Source organism: Lagenorhynchus albirostris, chromosome 5, assembly GCF_949774975.1.
Source record: "Lagenorhynchus albirostris chromosome 5, mLagAlb1.1, whole genome shotgun sequence".
In the NCBI taxonomy this organism is placed as follows: Eukaryota; Metazoa; Chordata; class Mammalia; order Artiodactyla; family Delphinidae; genus Lagenorhynchus; species Lagenorhynchus albirostris.
The window spans coordinates 137,515,163-137,534,342 of NC_083099.1; the positions used below are offsets into that span (position 1 = coordinate 137,515,163).

The following is a 19,180-nucleotide window of genomic DNA, read 5'->3' on the forward strand; positions in this document are numbered from 1 at the left end:
CCCTTGCCAAGTCCAGCCTTTTTAAATTTTTTTTTTAAGATTTTTTTTTATGTGGGCCATTTTTAAAGTCTTTATTGAATTTGTTACAATATCTCTTCTGTTTTATGTTTTTTTGGTTTTTTTGGCCACGAGGCATGTGGGATCTTAGCTCCCCAACCAGGGATCAAACCTGCAACCCCTGCATTGGAAGGTGAAGTCTTAACCACTGGACCGCCAGGGAGGTCCCCAGCCTTTTTTTTTTTTTTTTTAACATTTATTTAGTTAGTTACTTGTTTATTTGGTTGTGCTGGGTCTTAGTTGTGGCAGGTGGGCTCCTTAGTTGCACCAGCATTTTTTTTTAATCTAACATTTATGGAGCTCATGTTATGTGCCATACTGAGTTGTAAATATTTTACATGTATTATTTTATTTAATCTCAAAACAATCCTAGCATACTAGTGTTACAGTATAGTATATAATATTCTCTCCATTTTACTGATAAGGAAAAAGGGGGCCGGACTTGCTAATGCATCTTCCTCCAAGTCACACCAGTACTAAGCAGGAGAACAGGTGGTGAGTGTCGGGCTCCAAATACCTTGCTTTTGTTCTCCCTTAAGAGAATGTCCGTTCCACAACCAGTTGAAAAACGTTTCTCAGCATTTCATGAGCAGCCTGTCAGTTAATCGACGCCATAATAATGCCGAGTAACAACCACCCACAAAAACCTCAGTGATGTATAACAATGAATATTAAATGTGTGAGTCTGTGGGTTAGCTGATCCCCATGGGGCTTGGCTAGACTGTTTCACCTTTGGGTCAGCTAGGGCTGTGCTGTTCTTGGCTGTGCTAGAATGGCCTCAGCGGGGACAACAGGGGCAACTAGATCTGCTCCATGTGTCTTTCATCTTCCAGTAAGTACAAGGGCAAGTGAGGACAGTCACTGCTAATATCACATCAGGCAAAGCAAGTCACATAGCCAGCCCAGATGCCAGGGGTGGGGAAGAGACTGCCTCTTTAGTGAAGGGAACGCCAAGGTCCCATGAGAAAGGGTGTAGATATGGGGAGGGGTGAAGGATGGGGCTGTGAATGCCATCCCTCTGCCACAGTAGGTTAGCACCAGTAATTCACTAATGCTCAGTAATTACCAAGAGCTTAAGAGACCTTCTGTGATTGGTACGTAACTCCATCTTCTGCCTTCTTCCTTACGTAATGGATAGTGCTTGTCATGTGATTTGCTCACTTCTGGACCTTTTCCCAGCACTGTTCCTTCTGCTTCAAGTGGCCTTCTTCCTCCCCAAGCCTGGCTCACTCCTCCTCACTGTTTGGGTCCAACTCGGGCATCATGTTGTTGAGGAAGCAGTCACTGACAACAGCTCAGGCTTGGTTAAAGGCCGTTATTAATGCAGTGGTGATAATGAGTGCCTCACACTATATTATACAGTAATTATCATTTTGTTAATATCATTATTGAGATAGAATTCACATACCATAAAATTCACCCATTTAAAGTATATAGTCAGTGTTTTTACTGTATGCACGCTGTTGTAGCCATCACCACAATCTTAAGTTTAGAACATTTTTATCGCCCCAAAACGAAATCTCATAACCACTACCAGTCACTCCCTGTTCTCCTCCCTCCCTCCCCCAGCTGTAGGCAAGCACTAATTTACTCTATGGTTTTGCCTGTTCTGGGCATTTTATATAAATGGAGTCATATTATATGTGGTCTTTTGTGAGTGCCTTCTTTCACCTAGCTTAATGTTTTCAGGGTCCATGCATGTACATTCATCCGAGTAACATGTATCAGCACTTCATTCCTTTTTACTGCTGAATAATATTCCTTTGTATGCTGTATCACATTTTATTTACCCATTCATCAGTTGATGGACATTTGGATTCTTTCCAGTTTTGGGCTGTTATGAATAATATTGCTATGAACATCTGAGTACAAGTTTTTCTGTGGACATATGTTTTCATTTCTTTTGGGTATATACCTAGGAGTGGAATTGCTGGGTCGTGTGCTAACCCCATATTTAAGAATTCGAGAAAGTTCCATACTGTTCCAAAACAGCTGCACCATCTTACATTCCCACCAGCAGTGTATGAGGGATCCAATCTCTCCATGGTCTCACTAATGCTTATTATCATGTCTTTTTGATTTTAGCTGTTCTGATGGGTGTAAAGTGGTTTCTCATTGTGGTTTTGATTTGCATTTCCCTAAAAGGTTAATGATGTTGAGCATCTTACATGTGCTTAATGTCCATTTTTATATCTTTGGAAAATTTGGAGAAATGTCTGTTTTAATCCTTTGCCCATTTATTAATTTCATTATTTGTTTTTAAATTATTGAATTAAGAGTTTTCATATATATGTATTCTAGGTACAAGTTGCTTATCAAATATATGATTTAGAAATATTTTCTCCCATCTTCCATATTTGCAACTTTATTTCTTCTATCTCCTGTTCCGTGGGTTGTCTTTTCACTTTCTTGATGGTATCATTTGCAGCACACAAGTTTTAAATTGCAGTGTAGTCCGCTCTCTCTATTTTTTCTTTTGTTGCTTATGCTTTTGATGTCACAGCTGAGAAACCACTGTCAAATCCAAGATCACCAAGCACCAGGATTTACTCCTGTATTCTAGAGTTTTATAGTTTTAGCTCTCTCCACTTAGGCCTATGATCCATTTTGAGTTAATTTTTGTGTATGGTGTAGTAATTATCTTTTATGCACATTTCCCCCACCAAACTGTGATCTCCCTGAAAGTGACGACTGTTTCTTAGCCATCTTTGGATCTCAGTGTACAGACTAGGAGCTCCGCCGATGTTATCAAACAGTTGTACCTGGGCCCCTGAAGAACTGGGTTTAGTGAATTGTGTCTTCATATTCTGTCAGCCTACATGAAAGGCCATCAGGCCTGGACGTTGTGTGAAGATTGTTGCTTTATTTAGTGCTAGTATGTAGTGGAGGATATCACCCATTCTTTCATTTGACAGATATTTATTGGATGCTTCTTAAGTGCCAGGCTCTGGCTGATCTTCCAGGACTTTTCTGTAGCATCCTCTTCATGAGGCCCTGAGAAGTAACTTCTCTCTACTTTTACTGTCTGCGTTTCTTCGTGCAGTGGGCTTGTTTTTATTTGACTTCGACTGCCAGAAAGTTTTAATACTGTTTCTGAAGAATGGTTAGGGCCTCATGCCATTTGTTTTTATATTACTCTGGCTCTGTTTTTATATTATCATTCTTATCTTTTTATTCTGTTTTCTTTACTTAGCCTTCTTTTTTATTTTGTATTTTTTAAATTATATATATTACTGAAGGCACTTCAAATATTTATTTTAAAACATAGTTGAGGTTTAAAAAAAGAGGTATAAAAACCAAATGTTCTCTAATTGAGAAAAAGACTTTCAGAGGTGTTTATAATTATGTCAGTGAACTGTGTAAATACAGGATGCAGTTGTATACAGCCTGTTGTTTCTCCTATTCTAATGTTTCAAAGAAAGGCATTCAGATTATTCTTTTTCATGTAGTCAGAGACAAGCTCGTGATAGCTGCCCTAGGCCTGCTATGTCATTGAAGGGTGGTGAGTGCAAATGGCAGATGAACTCATGTAGCATTTTTCATGGCTGAGCTGTAGGGGGGTGTGTGTGTGTGTTTATAATACTTTGTGCCTTTTGATACCTGAACTGCTTGAGGTACTTGTTGCCAAGTAGGTTCTTATGTCCCAGTATAACCTTGAGGTTGTACCTCATCTCCCAGCCAAAGGGCTGAATCCTAGGTGAAATCATTGGCTTAGAATAGAGGCAAGAAACAAGTTTGGCTTGGCCATCAGCAGCAAGGCGTGCATATGGACATTGGTCATGGTAGTAGAATACAGGATCTTGCAAGCCTAGTAGGCATGGTGGTCACCTCTGTCACAGTAATGCCTCAGCACATTCAGGATCAGCAAGATTGCAGCAAGGAAAATGAGTTGAACTGTCCCCGTGATGGAGGGAATGTCACTAAGCTGTTGAACCTCTGCTGCCTTAGAACAGTTGGCCTGCACATCTCAAGGCCATTGAGGTCAACCCTACTCCTGCAGCGGGACTTTAAAGTCATTAAGGACCCGGACTGGTTAGCAAACCTGCTTCCCAGGAACATCCGAAACCTTGGTGTCGAAAGCTGATGAGGGAGAAATGTCCTCGTAAGTTGATGCCTCTTTTGACTAGACAGCCGTATTTCACGGGGAGTCTGTGTAACTTGGCTTCAGGGTACACTGTCTTTTCTGAAGGAGGAGCCTCCAAGTTTCTGTAGCTGAACCCATGTCTCAGTGACCTGGTCACATTCTAAGCCTAAGCAGGAAATTCAGGCGACAGGGAACCTGGTCAGAGGTGGAAAATGAAAGGCTCCCTAAGCAGAAATGAAGTTGGGACTTCATTAAGCAGTCGTCGTTACTAGTAGAATTTCAAACTGGAAAAGAGTAAGGTTGAAACGTGCTTCTTTTAGTCTCTTGTAAATATTGCTCCATTCTGATTCACATAGTAATGTTAGAAATATTAGTCTAGAGCGTGTTCATTTATAAGTGGCTGGCGTCTTACAAGCATATGCACCGCCTGTATATCTGCTAGCACTGAAGAGATGACACCTCGAAAAATGGCATAAAACTTTTAGAGAATTTGTAGGTTCAGAAGAAGTTTCAAAAGGCAACACCTGTGTAAGAAAGCGGACCAAGCTGGCTGTCTCAACTGGTGTTGTACCTAGCCGTCCAGAGCATCAAGATAACAGCTTTTCATTTCTCCTTGTCATATTGCCTGAAATTCTGGCAGGTGTTGCAAACCAAAAGCCTTTGTGACCAGGCAGAGATAACACATTTATATTTTGAAAAGCAAACGAAAAGTACTGGGCTTGCCAAATAAAACATGTGTGCAGACTCCCTGTAGCTTAGAGGATCATTTAGGCTGAAGAGTGAAGCGTGGATACTTCCAGGCCGGTTGAAGTGGTTCATCTGAGCGCCGTGCTGCAGTCAGGCGCCCTCGGGGTGAGGGATGGCAAGGGAAGGGGAGGAAGGACGTTCTGGAAGTATGCCTGGGAGTTGGCAGGCCCTCGGCTGGGGGTGGGCTTAAGTCAGGGGTCCAGAGAAACTTGAGGGTGTTGAGGGAGGAAGGGCCCCCAGAGGGCGGAACCCACTGCCAAAAGGAAGACGGGAGGCTGCTGAAGACAGACGAGAGTCTTTTTCAAAACCGTCTCAGAGGGGAGTCTTAGCTTTCCTCCTCGTCTTTCTAGCACCGCATGTCCCTGCTCCCAGAACCCCGGTTGAGACTATTTCTTCTGCAGTCAAATAGACTCTTCATGGTCTGGAAACTTGCCTTCTTTAACACTGTAGACCTCGTTTTCTTCAGCTAACCACTGTAACTGTGAGCTTCTTGGAAGAGAAGTGTTGGCTATTTAACTGATGTTTCTAACATGGCTTTTTATGGGGAAATGCATTCCAAGTTACAGCTAATTAATTGGTGAATGGACTTTTGGTTGGTAGTATATTAATGGGGTTGGAGTTTGCCCTGTTGGGAAAGGTTCTTTGGGGAGCAGAACACACCTGTCTTGATGGTGTGCTAACCCACTCTAGAATAGCCTGTTAGAAGATGTGTAAATCAGCAAAACTTGGAAATACGTTATTCCTTTCTGTGTGGCTATGTTGGAAGACTGTTTGAATTCAGAATTTTATTCCTTTGATTTGTAGTCTTTGTCAGACACTTATAAATTTCTACTCTGTTCCATCAAAATGATTGCAGGGTCAAAATTATTAAGTTCTTCTATATATTTTATTGTTTACTCATAAATTTATTTAAACATACATATCTAGGTTAATTTCCCTCTTTCCTGTACATCTTCCGTATTCTCCTTTTTTGTTAATGGAATTTTGTTTAGTTATTCATCCAAGGTAGAAACTTATCTTTCACTCTGTCACCTTCTGCTTTACCATATATCCAGTCAGACACATGGTCTTAGCCATTCTAGTCTTCTAAAGTTTCCTTTATTTCTTTTTATCATCCCTACAGCTACCACTGTCATCCTCATTGTCTCTCACCTGGGCTATTGCAGTGAGATTTTTTTAATTTAATTTTTATTTTTTGGCTGTGTTGGGTCTTTGTTGCTGTGTGCAGGCTTTCTCTAGTTGTGGCGAAGGGGGGCTACTCTTCGTTGCGATGCGCGGGCTTCTCATCGCGGTGGCTTCTCTTGTTGCGGAGCGTGGGCTGTAGGCACGTGGGCTTCAGCAGTTGTGGCACGCGGGTTTAGTTGCTCCGGGGCATCTCAGAAAGTGAGGGCAATTTTTTTTCAGTTTTATGTGTATACACATGCATACATATATATGTATACACATATGCTGTAGATAATTATTAAAATGTATTTGCTATTGTGGGTCACAATAAGAAAGTGTCAGAGAAAGTCAAGAAGATGTGAAAGTCACTGTTCTCGTCCTTCATGCACCCTCTTAACCTTGGTCTACCTCTTTGTCTTTCAGTTATTTTTCTAAAATAGGAATCTCATCATCTCACAACCCTGCTTAAGAGCCTTCACTGGCTTCCCGTTTTCAGCAGGATAAAGTCCACACTCCCTAGCATGGCTTACAAGGCCCTTGATCATTTTAACCCAAGGTGCCTCAGATGCCATTCTCCGTGCCCTGACTTCTGAACACCCACCTTGTCCTCCAGCCATGTAGCACCTCTTGCTTTTTTGCACAGACAGGCCTTACTCTTTTAACCTTCTGCTTCACCAGTTGCCACTACTTGGAATCCATTCTCCATGTGACAGACCCATTTTTTAAGACAGAGATCAGATACCACTGATTTTGAGAAGCCCTTCCCAAGTACCAGATAGTCTGTCATGTCTCTCTCCATCCTTGTTTAAGGGCTGAGGCTGTGTATTGTGCGACTTTATGTCCAGCCTCCGCCAGGGTAGCACATACAGCCAGCTCCTGAGTGTGTGTTCTGTGGAACTGGAGTCATTGGTTAAGCTAGCACACCACCACAATTATAGTCTTTCAGGCTCTTTTTTTTTTTTTTTTAAGTATATCTTCCCATTTATTTAGGTACTTTCTAAAATGTTTTTAGATCTCAAAGACAGAATTAGATTGGTTCCTCGAAGATTTGGAAAAGGAAATTAAAAAATGGGAACAGGAGAAAAAAGAAATCCAAGAGAGACTAAAGGCACTGAAGAAGAAGATGAAAAAGGTTTTAAATGCCAGTGAACTGTAAGTAACACTTGAAAGTCAATGATTTTTACTTATTTATTTATTATTGGGGTATATTTTGGGTTGTTTTTCGTTTTTGATATTCAATTTCAAGCTATATCAAGTAAAGTGAAAATTTTAGGTATTTTCATTTCATTTTAAAGAACATCCGTTGGGGAATTATTGCACCTAAAACTTTTTATAAACCTACCATGTTTGCAGATAAATTACATAAAGGTAAGACTGCAAATCAACAAAGAACCAACTTCCAGTCTGAGCACCACCTCTTACTGTGAACATTACCTTTAACCCCTCTTCCTTATTGTAAAATGAGGGGGCTTGTCTAGATCTAAGGTTCTTTCCAGCACTAAGATTCTGTGATGATCATTTTATTTATTACTTCCATCCTGAATCTTTAAATTATTAAAATTTGGTTCTGTAATATGAAGGATTTGGTAATATATTCAGGCAGTTGTCAGATGGACCAGGTTTGTTTCAAGATTCTCTGTGATCCATTCCTAACCCCTCTTTCCCTAAACAGTGATATGTCATATGATTCCTCACCTTAATTGTTATCTACTGTTGAACGAAACACCAGAAACTCAGTGGCTGAAATTAATTTTTATTTGATCCTGCTCTTGCAGTCTGGGCTGTTTGGCCGGACCATTCTTCTGCTGGTCTTGTCAGTGGTTCCTCTTGTGGCTGGGCTCAGCTGGGATGCTGGGGTGACTTGGCCTCTTTCTTCCTATGCAGTTTCAGGCCTTCTCTCTCTCCATGTGGCTTCTTCTATCTATTTGATCTCTCCATGTGGTCTCCATCATGGTAGCCAGACCGCTTATGTGGTGGCTAAGAGCTTCCAAGAGTGCAGAAGTGGAAGCTGCCCACCCTTCTGAAGGTTCAGACCCAGAACTGTCAGAGCATCACTTCTTTTTTTTTTTTTTGTGGTACGCGGGCCTCTCACTGTTGTGGCCTCTCCCATTGCGGAGCACAGACTCCGGACGCGCAGGCTCAGCGGCCATGGCTCACGGGCCTAGCCGCTCCACAGCATGTGGGATCTTCCTGGACCGGGGCACGAACCTGTGTCCCCTGCATCGGCAGGCGGACTCTCAACCACTGCGCCACCAGGGAAGCCCCGAGGTTCTGTTTTAAAGAATAGAAGCCTGTTTTCATTTTGAGAGAGAACCACTGTTAAACTGATGATGATCCAACACTTTACTCCTCTGTCTCGTGTTGAAGCCCTTGGAGGTGCTCCTGACAGAGGACTGAGACAGGGGATCTTTGCTGCAGACATGCGACTTAGAGTGAAGAAAAAAGGTGATCTGCCCTGCAGGTGTAGAAGGAAATTTTCCCAAAAGGAAAATGGTCCAAATTCTTTGCCTATTTAGAAGATATTAGAAATGAAACAAAAATAAATGTAAAGAATTCAAGAAATGTTTGCATGGATATAGGAATTTACTGTGTGAGATCGTGTTTTTAAAAACCTTTGAAAATTAATTAAAATTTGGTGATTATACTTACTTGTAGGTATACCCAGGAAAACGCTGGAAAGGAAAAGGAACGTGAATTACTTCTGGACCAGTCCTTTGAAATCAGGCAAATTAAGCTTAAATTTATTTTAACATCTTATTATACTTTTAATACCAGAGGCACAGTCTGCACTTATTGAGACATCCAAATATATTTTTACTTGTCTGTTTCTTTTAAATGATTATGTTTCTCTATTTAAAAATTTCTCTTTCTATGTTATTATTTAGATTAATATTTAAATAAATTTATTCTTTAAATATTTTTATTTTATGATGTTTCTCCTTTTGTTTCACATTGTCGGTGTAAAAAATGTCCTGAATTTATCATTGTTGATTACTCTTCTTTTCCCTTGAATTAACCTGAAACTAAAAATGTGTTTGAAAAACTTTTGTGTTACTTGAAATAACAGTCTCAACTATATTATGGTAGTTTCTTGCTCTACAATTAAAGATTTATTAAAGAATTTTTGTTATGAACCTATAAAAAGTTTCCTTTTAACCTTTATTAATAGAAATGTTTGTACATACTGGTAACCAGTGTATTCAGTAGTAAGCAGTTGTATTCTGCTTTTCTTATTTAATATTGTTTCATACACATATTTCCATTTACGTCATAGTCCATGCCGGGTTTTTGTTTGTTTTTTTTTTAAGCTATTATAATCGTAATGCCATGAACAGCTTTGTGCATATCACTTTTTTCCTTTGGGTTATTACCTTGTAATATGGGTCAAAATAGATTTCTGACTCAGTAGCCAGATTAGACTTAACCTAACCTCATAAAAATGGTGAACCAGTTTCTCAGCAGTCCCACCAATACTCACTTTTAATTTCACATCTTCCTTCGATCATTTGTAAAGTGCAAAGAGCACATGTGAGTCTTGCATTATGTAGTCAAATATTAGGCAATAAGTTTCTCTAGAAGATGTGTAAGTCTTTTTGTGGCATGACTTAAAAGTTAACCTGGCTTCAGCCTTTGTGATCTCACTGATTAAGTTTTTTTCAATAAGTTTTTTTTCTTTAATATTTGCAGTAATACATGTATGAATGAGAAAATGAAAATAGAAGAGTGTATAAAGAAAGAGAAAGAGCATTATGAAGAGAGTCTTCAAAGGGCTGTGGATGCAGAGGTGAGTCCAGGACACTTGGTGACTGACAGATATGGCAGGATATCATTTGTTTACTTTGTGTTTAATTACACATGAGGCACGACAGCATTGCTGGGAAGTGTGGAGGCTGAGGGATATCCTTTCACCCGTAATCCTACCTCCCTGGAACAACCACTCTCTCCTTGCCTGTAGCTTTAAAATTTTTTACCTTCGTGCTTATTTATTACATAGCTGTACTCGTAGTGTACACCACATTTTATAACCTGCTTATTTAACATAATTCAGTCATTTTCCATGCTCTACACTGTTAATGCCTTCATCATATTTAGTCAAGTGATGCACCATGAAGTAGCCAACCATAAAATCTATTTGCCAATGCTAGAAAGGGAACTTGAAAATAATCCATTTATTAAGAATATACTCTCCTCCCCACAGAAGAATATATACCAATGTCAGTATACTATTTGAGAAACTACTGAGACAATAATAATAATAATGACTTCTGGCTCTATTTTATTTAGTTCCTGAAATATGGTTGTCTTTGTTTTTCTAATTGAGAAGTAAATGTTGTTTATTTGTGTATGTGTCTGTGATTATTCTAGGAAGGTAAGGAAAAGCTTAGCTTATGCAGTCTGTAAACATGAGTCTTCCAGTGAAATAGCAGCTATGCAGCTGCTTTTATAAAGAAAGGAAGGAAAAATAGTCCAAGTACTTCTACTTTACTGATACTATGCCTGCATCTCTGTTCCCAAGTCATTCAGTGTCCATTTATCACCATTTGGCAAGCAGGTTTGCCTGGTGGGCCCTGTCAAGGTTACTGACACCTGGATTAAAACAAGGCAGGTCTACATTTCCTGCAGTGACTTTTACAAAAATGGCCAGTTGGCTTGTGCGGGGAGCCACAGCAGAGAGTCTAAAGTTTTAAAAACATGCCCTGGAACCTTTTAATGCCCTTGCTGATAACAACTTCTCTGAGGCTTTTATTTTATTTTAATGCAGCTATTCTGTATTTATTTATTTATTTATTATTGAAGTATAGTTGATTTACCATGTTGTGTTAATTTCTGCTGTACAACAAAGTGATTCAGTGATACATGTGTGTGTGTATATATATATATATATACACACACACACACACACACACACGTTCTTTTGTATATTCTTTTCCATTATGGTTTATCACAGGATATTGAATATAGTTCCCTGTGCTATACAGTAAGACCTTGTTGTTTATCCATTCTATATATAGTAGTTTGCATCTGCTAACCCCAAACTCCCACCACACACACACCCCCACTTCCCTCTCCCTTGGCAACCACAAGTCTGTTTCCGAGGGCTTTAAATTCGGTGGGGTTCAGCCTTGGGGTGGTTCTGCAGGGTCCTGGCCCTCTGCTCACCATGAACAGGACCATAGATTATGCACACCAGGTATATACATGTAGGTAACCTAGCTCTGTGCTTGTATATGGCTTAAGCAGTAAGCCATGTGGAAAGTTTCATATCTGAGAAAAGTATAATTTTAGGTATATAATTTTACTGTCATCTTGTTATTCTGTTTTCAAATCCAAAAGTTTTAATTCATGTTCACCTTAGAGAAATTATAACATAATTAAGTTCTGGTGATTCTGATCATATGTCATTTAAGGAGAAACCTGAAAGTGGTTTAGAATGTTTGTTTTACCAACCTTAAAATAGTTTTAGTTTTAAAATACTTACATTCTTTAATCTAATGGTAGGTATCTGTGCTCGAAAACTGGAAGGAGACGGAAGTATATAAGTTACAGAACATGGAGTCACAAGCCGAAGGATTTCTTAAGAACCTGAAGCTAATGAGCAGGTATTGTGATGTCGCAGGTGTCTTTCCAGAAGTGTCATTGGGTAAAAAAAGGTTAGGGCTGATTTAAGAAAAAAATTACATTAGGACTACTTTATTTTTAATAGTTAATATAGTTAATACATATTCAATTATAGAAAAATCAAAACATGTAAACAAAAAGGATAAAAATTATCCTAATTGTTAATTGAGCTATAACTAGTTAATATTTTGCAGCAAATCCATTAAGTATTTGAAAAAAAAATTATATATAGTTTTCACTAAGTAGTATACAGGAATCCTCCTTTCATGTCAATAATTATGCTTCTCCAACCTAATTTTATTTATTTATTTTTATTTTTTTTGTGGTACGCGGGCCTCTCACTGTTGTGGCCTCTCCCGTTGCGGAGCACAGGCTCCGGACGCACAGGCTCAGCGGCCATGGCTCACGGGCCCAGCCGCTCCACGACATGTGGGATCTTCCCGGACCGGGGCACGAACCCGTGTCCCCTGCATCGGCAGGCGGACTCTAAACCACTGCGCCACCAGGGAAGCCCCCTCCAACCTAATTTTAAAAGGTTAAATAGTAATCCAGTGTACAAACATGTCATGATTTATTAAACACCACTATAGTGGGAGAGTTGGGTTGTTTGCACATTTTGTTAATAAAAGCTGCACTGTAGCAAGTATCCTTATAGCTAAAGTTTTATCCTTATAGCTAAATTATTAGTCATTTCCATGCAATAAATAAATTTCTGGAATGAAGATCACATTTTTAAGGCTTTTTAAACAATTGCCTTCCATAAGAATAGTCACTTAACAGTCTTAATGGGAGAGTATGGGCATGTCACTTCAAAAGATATTTATATCTGGTCATTTTTTTTCAACCTCTGTAATCTTTACCTGCTTTTCTTTCTTTTGCTTTGTTTTTGGAATAAGGTTTACCTGGGAATCCTAGACGGTCTCCTTCAGTCTAGCATTTAGCACTTTTCAGTATAGATTTTTGCACATGGGATTACTTTTCATCTAGTCCTTTTATCATATTCCACACACAGGTTTTTGTTTTTGTTTTTTTAAACATCTTTATTGGAGTATAATTGTTTTATAGTGTTGTGTTAGTTTCTGCTGTATAACAGAGTGAATCAGCTATACAAATACATATATCCCCATATCCCCTCCCTCTTGCATCTCCCTCCCACCCTCCCTTTTCCACCCCTCTAGGTGGTCACAAAGCACCAAGCTGATCTCCCTGTGCTATGCAGCTTCTTCCCCCTAGCTATCTGTTTTACATTTGGTAGTATATATATGTCCATGCCACTCTCTCACTTTGTCCCAGCTTACCCTCCCCCTCCCCATGCCCTCAAGTCCATTCTCTACGTCTGCATCTTTATTCCTGTTTCACCCCTAGGTTCTTCATGACATTTTTTTCTTAAATTCTATATATATGTGTTAGCATACGGTATTTGTCTTTCTTTTTCTGACTTACTTCACTCTGTATGACAGACTCTGGGTCCATCCACCTCACTACAAATAACTCAATTTTGTTTCTTTTTATGGCTAATATTCCATTGTATATACATGCCACATATTCTTCATCCATTCATCTGTCGATGGACACTTAGGTTGCTTCCATGTCCTGGCTATTGTAAATAGTGCTGCGATGAACATTGTGGTACATGACTCTTTTTGAATTATGCTTTTCTCAGGGTATATGCCCAGTAATGGGATTGCTGGGTCATATGGTAGTTCTATTTGTAGTTTTTTAAGGAACCTCCATACTGTTCTCTATAGTGGCTGTATCAATTTACATTCCCACCAACAGTGCAAGAGGGTTCCCTTTTCTCCACACCCTCTCCAGCATTTACTGTTGGTCGAGTTTTTGATGATGACCGTTCTGACTGGTGTGAGGTGACACCTCATTGGAGTTTTGATTTGCATTTCTCTAATGATCAGTGATGCTGAGCATCCTTCGTTGTGTCTGTTGGCAGTTTGTATATCTTCTTTGGAGAAATGTCTATTTAGGTCTTCCGCCCACTTTTGGATTGGGTTTGGTTTTTGTTTTGTTTTTATAAATTCATTAGTTTTTATTTTTTGGCTGTGTCAGGTCTTCGTTGCTATGCGTGGGCTTTCTCTAGTTGCAGTGAGCGGGGGCTACTCTTGGTTGTGGTGCGCGGGCTTCTCATTGTCGTGGCTTCTCTTGTTGCGGAGCATGGGCTCTAAAGCACGTGGGCATTGTGGCATATGGGCTCAGTATTTGTGGCTCGTGGGCTCTAGAGTGCAGGCTCAGGAGTTGTGGCGCACGGGCTTTGTTGCTCTGTGGCATGTGGGATCTTCCTGGACCAGGGATTGAACCTGTGTCCCCCGCATTGGCCGGCAGATTCTTAACCACTGCACCACCAGGGAAAGCCCAGGTCGTTTGTTTTTCTGATATTGAGCTGCATGAGCTGCTTGTACATTTTGCAGATTAATCCTTTGTCATTTCTTCCTTTGCGAATATTTTCTCCCATTCTCAGGGTTGTCTTTTCATCTTGTTTATGGTTTCCTTTGTTGTGCAAAACACTTCCTAACACCATACATGAAAATAAGTTCAAAATGGATTAAAGACCTAAATGTAAGGCCAGACACTATAAAACTCTTAGAGGAAAACATAGGCAGAGCACTGTGTAACATGAATCACAGCAAGATCCTTTTAGACACACCTCCTAGAGAAATGGAAATAAAGAAAAAAATAAACAAATTCAAAACACACAGATTTTGAATTCTTAATTCCTAGTGGTTTTTGATTTAAATTTCAAACCCTCAGTGTTGAACCAGAGATTCTGGGGGTTATGGAAAAACAGTTTTATTGTATAGTTCTTTATTTCTTCATGTTTCAAGATTAAGTTTTTTTCAGAAAGGTGAGAAAACCTTTCTGATTAAAGGTAAATTGAGGAGGCTTCCTGGTGGCGCAGTGGTTGAGAGTCCGCCTGCCGATGCAGGGGACACGGGTTCGTGCCCCGGTCCGGGAACATCCCACATGCCGCAGAGCGGCTGGACCCCATGAGCTATGGCCACTGAGCCTGCACGTCCGGAGCCTGTGCTCCGCAACGGGAGAGGCCACAACAGGGAGAGGCCCACTTACCGCAAAGAAAAAAAAGGTAAATTGATATGCTGATTCAGATTACAGGACTAGTACAGCTGAGGTTGAGACCACAGTGGTGTTCAGTTGCCAGTATGCAGCACAGCTGTGGGCTATGCGTTGTGGTGCATCTGGGAAACAAAGATATCTCAGGCCTCATTTTATCTAATGGTATTGACTCCTTATTAAGCCTCACAGTACACGGCGTTTTTTCTTAGGGCTTCTGTGCTAATTCTGCTCATTCCACCAAGGATAACAAAAGAGGAAAGCCATAAAAGCAATGTTGTGGTTTTTCTTTAAGACGTATACTGAGAACTGACACCATCGCGGGTTGGTAGTGTTCCTGATCTTCTCAATTGGGAGTAGAACGCTTATCTGTCACTTTCAGTGGAGCAGATTCATGAGGTGCTGAGAAGTTTAACATAGCCTGTTAGACACCCACCCTTTATTTTACAAAAAGATGGGGATGAGGGTTTTATTGGGATGTTTCCAGGCTGCCTTTTTTTTGGTTTGTTTTTCAATACAAAGATAGCCTTTGATGTTAAATATGAAGATGCCAACTGAAGAGTGTCTGATCTTCAAATTCAGGAGAATATTTGCTCTCTGCCTACCAGTTTTGGGATTTGGATTAGATCAACGGTTAAAGTTTCCTAAAGTGTAGTGACTGTAAGATATACAGTTCTTTAAAAATAGTTGTTTTATTATGTGTGATCATGTTTCTCTTGTGTTTAAATGTTTATTTTCATTTGTACTTTAGTGCTTTCAATTAAAAAAAATTTTTAAGTGGACATTAGCAGTTTTATAAATTTTTCTACTTTCTCAGTGATTCTGCAGCATATCGTGTCATGGAATCTGACATACATTCATGGGAATCATTTCTTTCTAATGTTAGAGAAGAAATTGAGAAAGCAAAGGTAAGTTATAAGGTATTTTATAATTCTGTCAAAATCTATGTGATGGTTATAATTCTAAGGAGGTCATGTCATATTGAAACTATTTCTTTTTTGAGCTGTTAAAGACAATATTTATTTTTTGTTGTAATTAAGAATTTTTCATGAACGAAATGCTATCTTCTTAACTCTCTTTAAACTCAGCCCTTGATTGTTAAGATTAGAAAAGTTATGTTTGATAAGGCTGTAGAGCATTCTGATTAATAAGGACTTATTTTGAACTTCTTTCCTTGCAATTCAGTTATATTTCTTGGAAAACGGTTGAGCATTTGTTATGTATATATAGTAAGGGGAAAAAAAGTATTAATTGACAGCTGTGGTTTTCTCTTGGAATTTGTTAGAAAAACTTAACATTTTTCCTTCTACCTACAGTCTCAGTTTGAAGAACAAATTCAAGCAATTAAAAATGGTTCTCGGCTCAGTGAACTTTCTAAAGTGCAGATTTCTGAGCTTTCGTTTCCTCCCTGTAACACAGTAAGTCTATTACATCTTTTTTTTTTTTTTGAAGGAAAGAGAACAGAAAAGGAGTGAAGCACAATTTCTTTCTTAACTGGCCAAAAGCAGTTTGTTGTTATTGTTTTGGGAGTGGGCGTGAGGTGGATTAACAATTGCCTTAATGTTTTCATTAAGTACTAGGTTAAGCCCCGTGAGGGCTGCCCTTATTTGCCCCTCACCCTGTGACCCTTCCTGTCAATGCATTCAGCGTCTTAGATTGTAGGCTCCGGAGCTGCAGTCAGAAGCCTCATCCTGAGCGTCCTTTTCTCCCCAATACCTTGCACACTAAGCGTTCATACTTATCGTGGATTCATCTGCCAAAAAAAAAAATGGTGTAAAACGTTAAAAAGCTTAGCCACCTTGGACTGATTAAATTTTCTATTGAGCACCAGTTTTTTTTCTCTCCATAGAAAAAGTTTTTTCTCTCCATTGAACTGAGTAAGAAAGAGTTTTATTTAGAATTAAAGATCACTTATTTATAGTGTTTCCAAGTTCTTATAGCAGATACGGAAGGGGGAAAAGCATTAGATATCAACAGAATATTTTACCGTTAATTTTTAACTCGAGCTTATGTAATTTTAAAATTTAAGATTCCTTGAGAACTCTCAGTATGCCAGGAGCTTGAGTAATAAGTACCCCTGAAAACGATTTACTTTGTGTGTCATTTCTCTGCTGTTCATTCATTGGGTATTTAGTGGTGATCAAGATTAGATGTGGTCTGTGCCCTCAAAGTGCATATGGGTTTGGGAAAGAGAGACTTTAAGCCTATAATTATAAGCAAAGTGTGCCAAGATTTTTCACAGGAACATAGAATGCTATGGCAGCATAAATTAGGAGGAACTAATCTAACCCAGAGGCCTAGGCCTCGGCAGAAGCTCCGCTGTTGGAAGTCTCAGTGAGTCAGAGATCTGGAATAGGAATTAACCAGGCAAAAGGAGTAAAAGGGGGTGTGTGTTTGAGGAGGGGTGTGTGGTGTGATGTTTGCAGGGTCAAAGTGTTCCCAGTGGAAGAAGCAGCATATTTGGAGGCTAGAAAAAAAGAGAATACACTCCTTTCATAGCAGTAAAAGGAGTCCACGATGACAAAGGGGGCTATAGGGAGAAAGATTATAATCTCGTGCCCACGGGCCGGAACAAAGGGAGCCTTATTAAGGTGTAAGGTGTGTTCAGCAGTGTGGACTTCTCCTCAGGTCACTAAGAAGCCAGTATAAATTTCCAGTTAGGGAACGACATCAACATCGTACTTGACGATCAGCTTGACTGCAGTGTGGAGATGTGGTGGGAGAGGGAGCTGAGTGAGCGATTTCCAGTCAACCAGCTACAGCTCACTGCCCCCAGCCGTGTCCCAGGTCAGAGAGGCAGCGGGGCTGCAGGGAAGAGAACAGATTTGAGGGGTGTGCAGGAGGTCAGATGAAAGAGTGGTGCTGGGGCTTCCCTGGTGGCGCAGTGGTTGAGAGTCCACCTGCCGATGCAGGGGACACGGGTTCGTGCCCCGGTCCGGGAGGATCCCACATGCCGCGGAACGGCTGGGCCCGTGAGCCATGGCCGCTGAGCCTGCGCCTGTGCTCCGCAACGGGAGAGGCCACAACAGTGAGAGGCCCGCGTACCGCAAAAAAAAAAAAAAAGAGTGGTGCTGTTTGTGAGATTGTAAGGCCAACAGTCTTGAGGATGTCTCTGGGTTTCTGTCAGTGAAGTGGCATCGGAGGAAGAGCAGGGTGAGGAGACCGCCCTGAGGCTGGCGTTGAAGACGTAGGGCTTGAGTGGCCTTGGAATCAGTCACCCACGTGGATCTGCCCATTAGGAAGTTTGGATGTGCAGATTTGGATCTCAGGAAGATATTCTAGACTCGAATCTTTTTAAAAGTGGGCATTATGGATTTCCCTGGTGGTCCAGTGGTTAGGACTCTGCGCTTCCACTGCAGGGGGCGTGGGTTCGATCCCTGGTCGGGGAACTGAGATACTACATGCTGCACTGCGCGGCCAAAAAAAAAAGTGGGCATTATCTTCAGTAAGCACACAGTCACCGAGGAACAAGAGGGCGTAGCACAGGTGGGGTGGAGGCTGCACCTCTGACAACATGAGGGGCAGCAGCACTTCAGGTGTGCACGGCAGCAGGGCTGCGGGGAGAGCTGAGCCGGGGGCCCAGCGGATGGGACAGAAGCCAGCAGTGTGGGGCCATGAAGAGCTCATTTTGAGAAAGAGAAGGTGGCCAGCAATTTTTAAGAACAAAACATTTAATTTGTTGTAATTCAAATACTGTGCACTTGAGCAGCCAGGTTTTATTATAGTTGTGCTTAATTGTTAGTCTTTGTTCACGGATGTCACTCTTAGTGATCCAGCCACTGTGGTGTGTTCCTTGTAGATTCATCCTAAGTTACTTCCTGAGTCTTCAGACCATGATGATCAAGGCCCCTCCACTTCTACAAGTCACAGGATTGGAGACCGAACAGCAGTTCCCGAGGAATCAAGTCTGGTCTCTGCTACTGATGGCCCAGTGGAGTCGCCCTCCTGTGAGCCAGAAGCCGGCCGGCTGCCAGAGTGTGAGAGCGCCGGCCAGGCAGCTCGGTCAGAGCCAAGCCCGGTGGCTGGTCAGAAGTTACCTGGTGCTCCAGGACGTGCCACCCGCTCAAGCCAGTCTCCAAAGAAACCGTTCAATAGTATTATTGAGCACCTATCAGTGGTGTTCCCCTGTTACAGCAGGTACGAATCCAAAATGTCTGCAACTCTGTTAAGTGCTTTATTGAACTGAGGTTTCCTGATTAGATAACATTACAGCCAATTAGGGGCTGAAGTGGAAAGAACTGCATAATTGTTTTACTCAGAAAGACAGGCGCTGCACTTTTTCCTTTTGTAAACATAGAAGTGAGCAGTTTCAAACCAATAGATTGAAAACATTGAACACTGGTTAATCAGTACTCATCAGAACCCTTGGCAGTTTGCTAAGATTTAGATGAACTCAGTAACTCTCCAACACTAGTTATGGAATCACTA

At 40.7% G+C, this 19,180-nt stretch overlaps 1 protein-coding gene across 1 annotated transcript in view; it reads left to right on the forward strand.

Annotated features, from left to right (window-relative positions):
* TTC3 (tetratricopeptide repeat domain 3) overlaps positions 1-19,180 on the forward strand; it is a 139,027-nt gene that overhangs the window by 111,879 nt on the left and 7,968 nt on the right. The window contains exons 36-42 of the mRNA XM_060150918.1: positions 7,065-7,204; positions 8,708-8,776; positions 9,740-9,836; positions 11,552-11,652; positions 15,570-15,660; positions 16,069-16,170; positions 18,552-18,889. Coding sequence (XP_060006901.1) covers positions 7,065-7,204; positions 8,708-8,776; positions 9,740-9,836; positions 11,552-11,652; positions 15,570-15,660; positions 16,069-16,170; positions 18,552-18,889 — 938 coding nt within the window. The remainder of the gene's footprint in view (positions 1-7,064; positions 7,205-8,707; positions 8,777-9,739; positions 9,837-11,551; positions 11,653-15,569; positions 15,661-16,068; positions 16,171-18,551; positions 18,890-19,180) is intronic.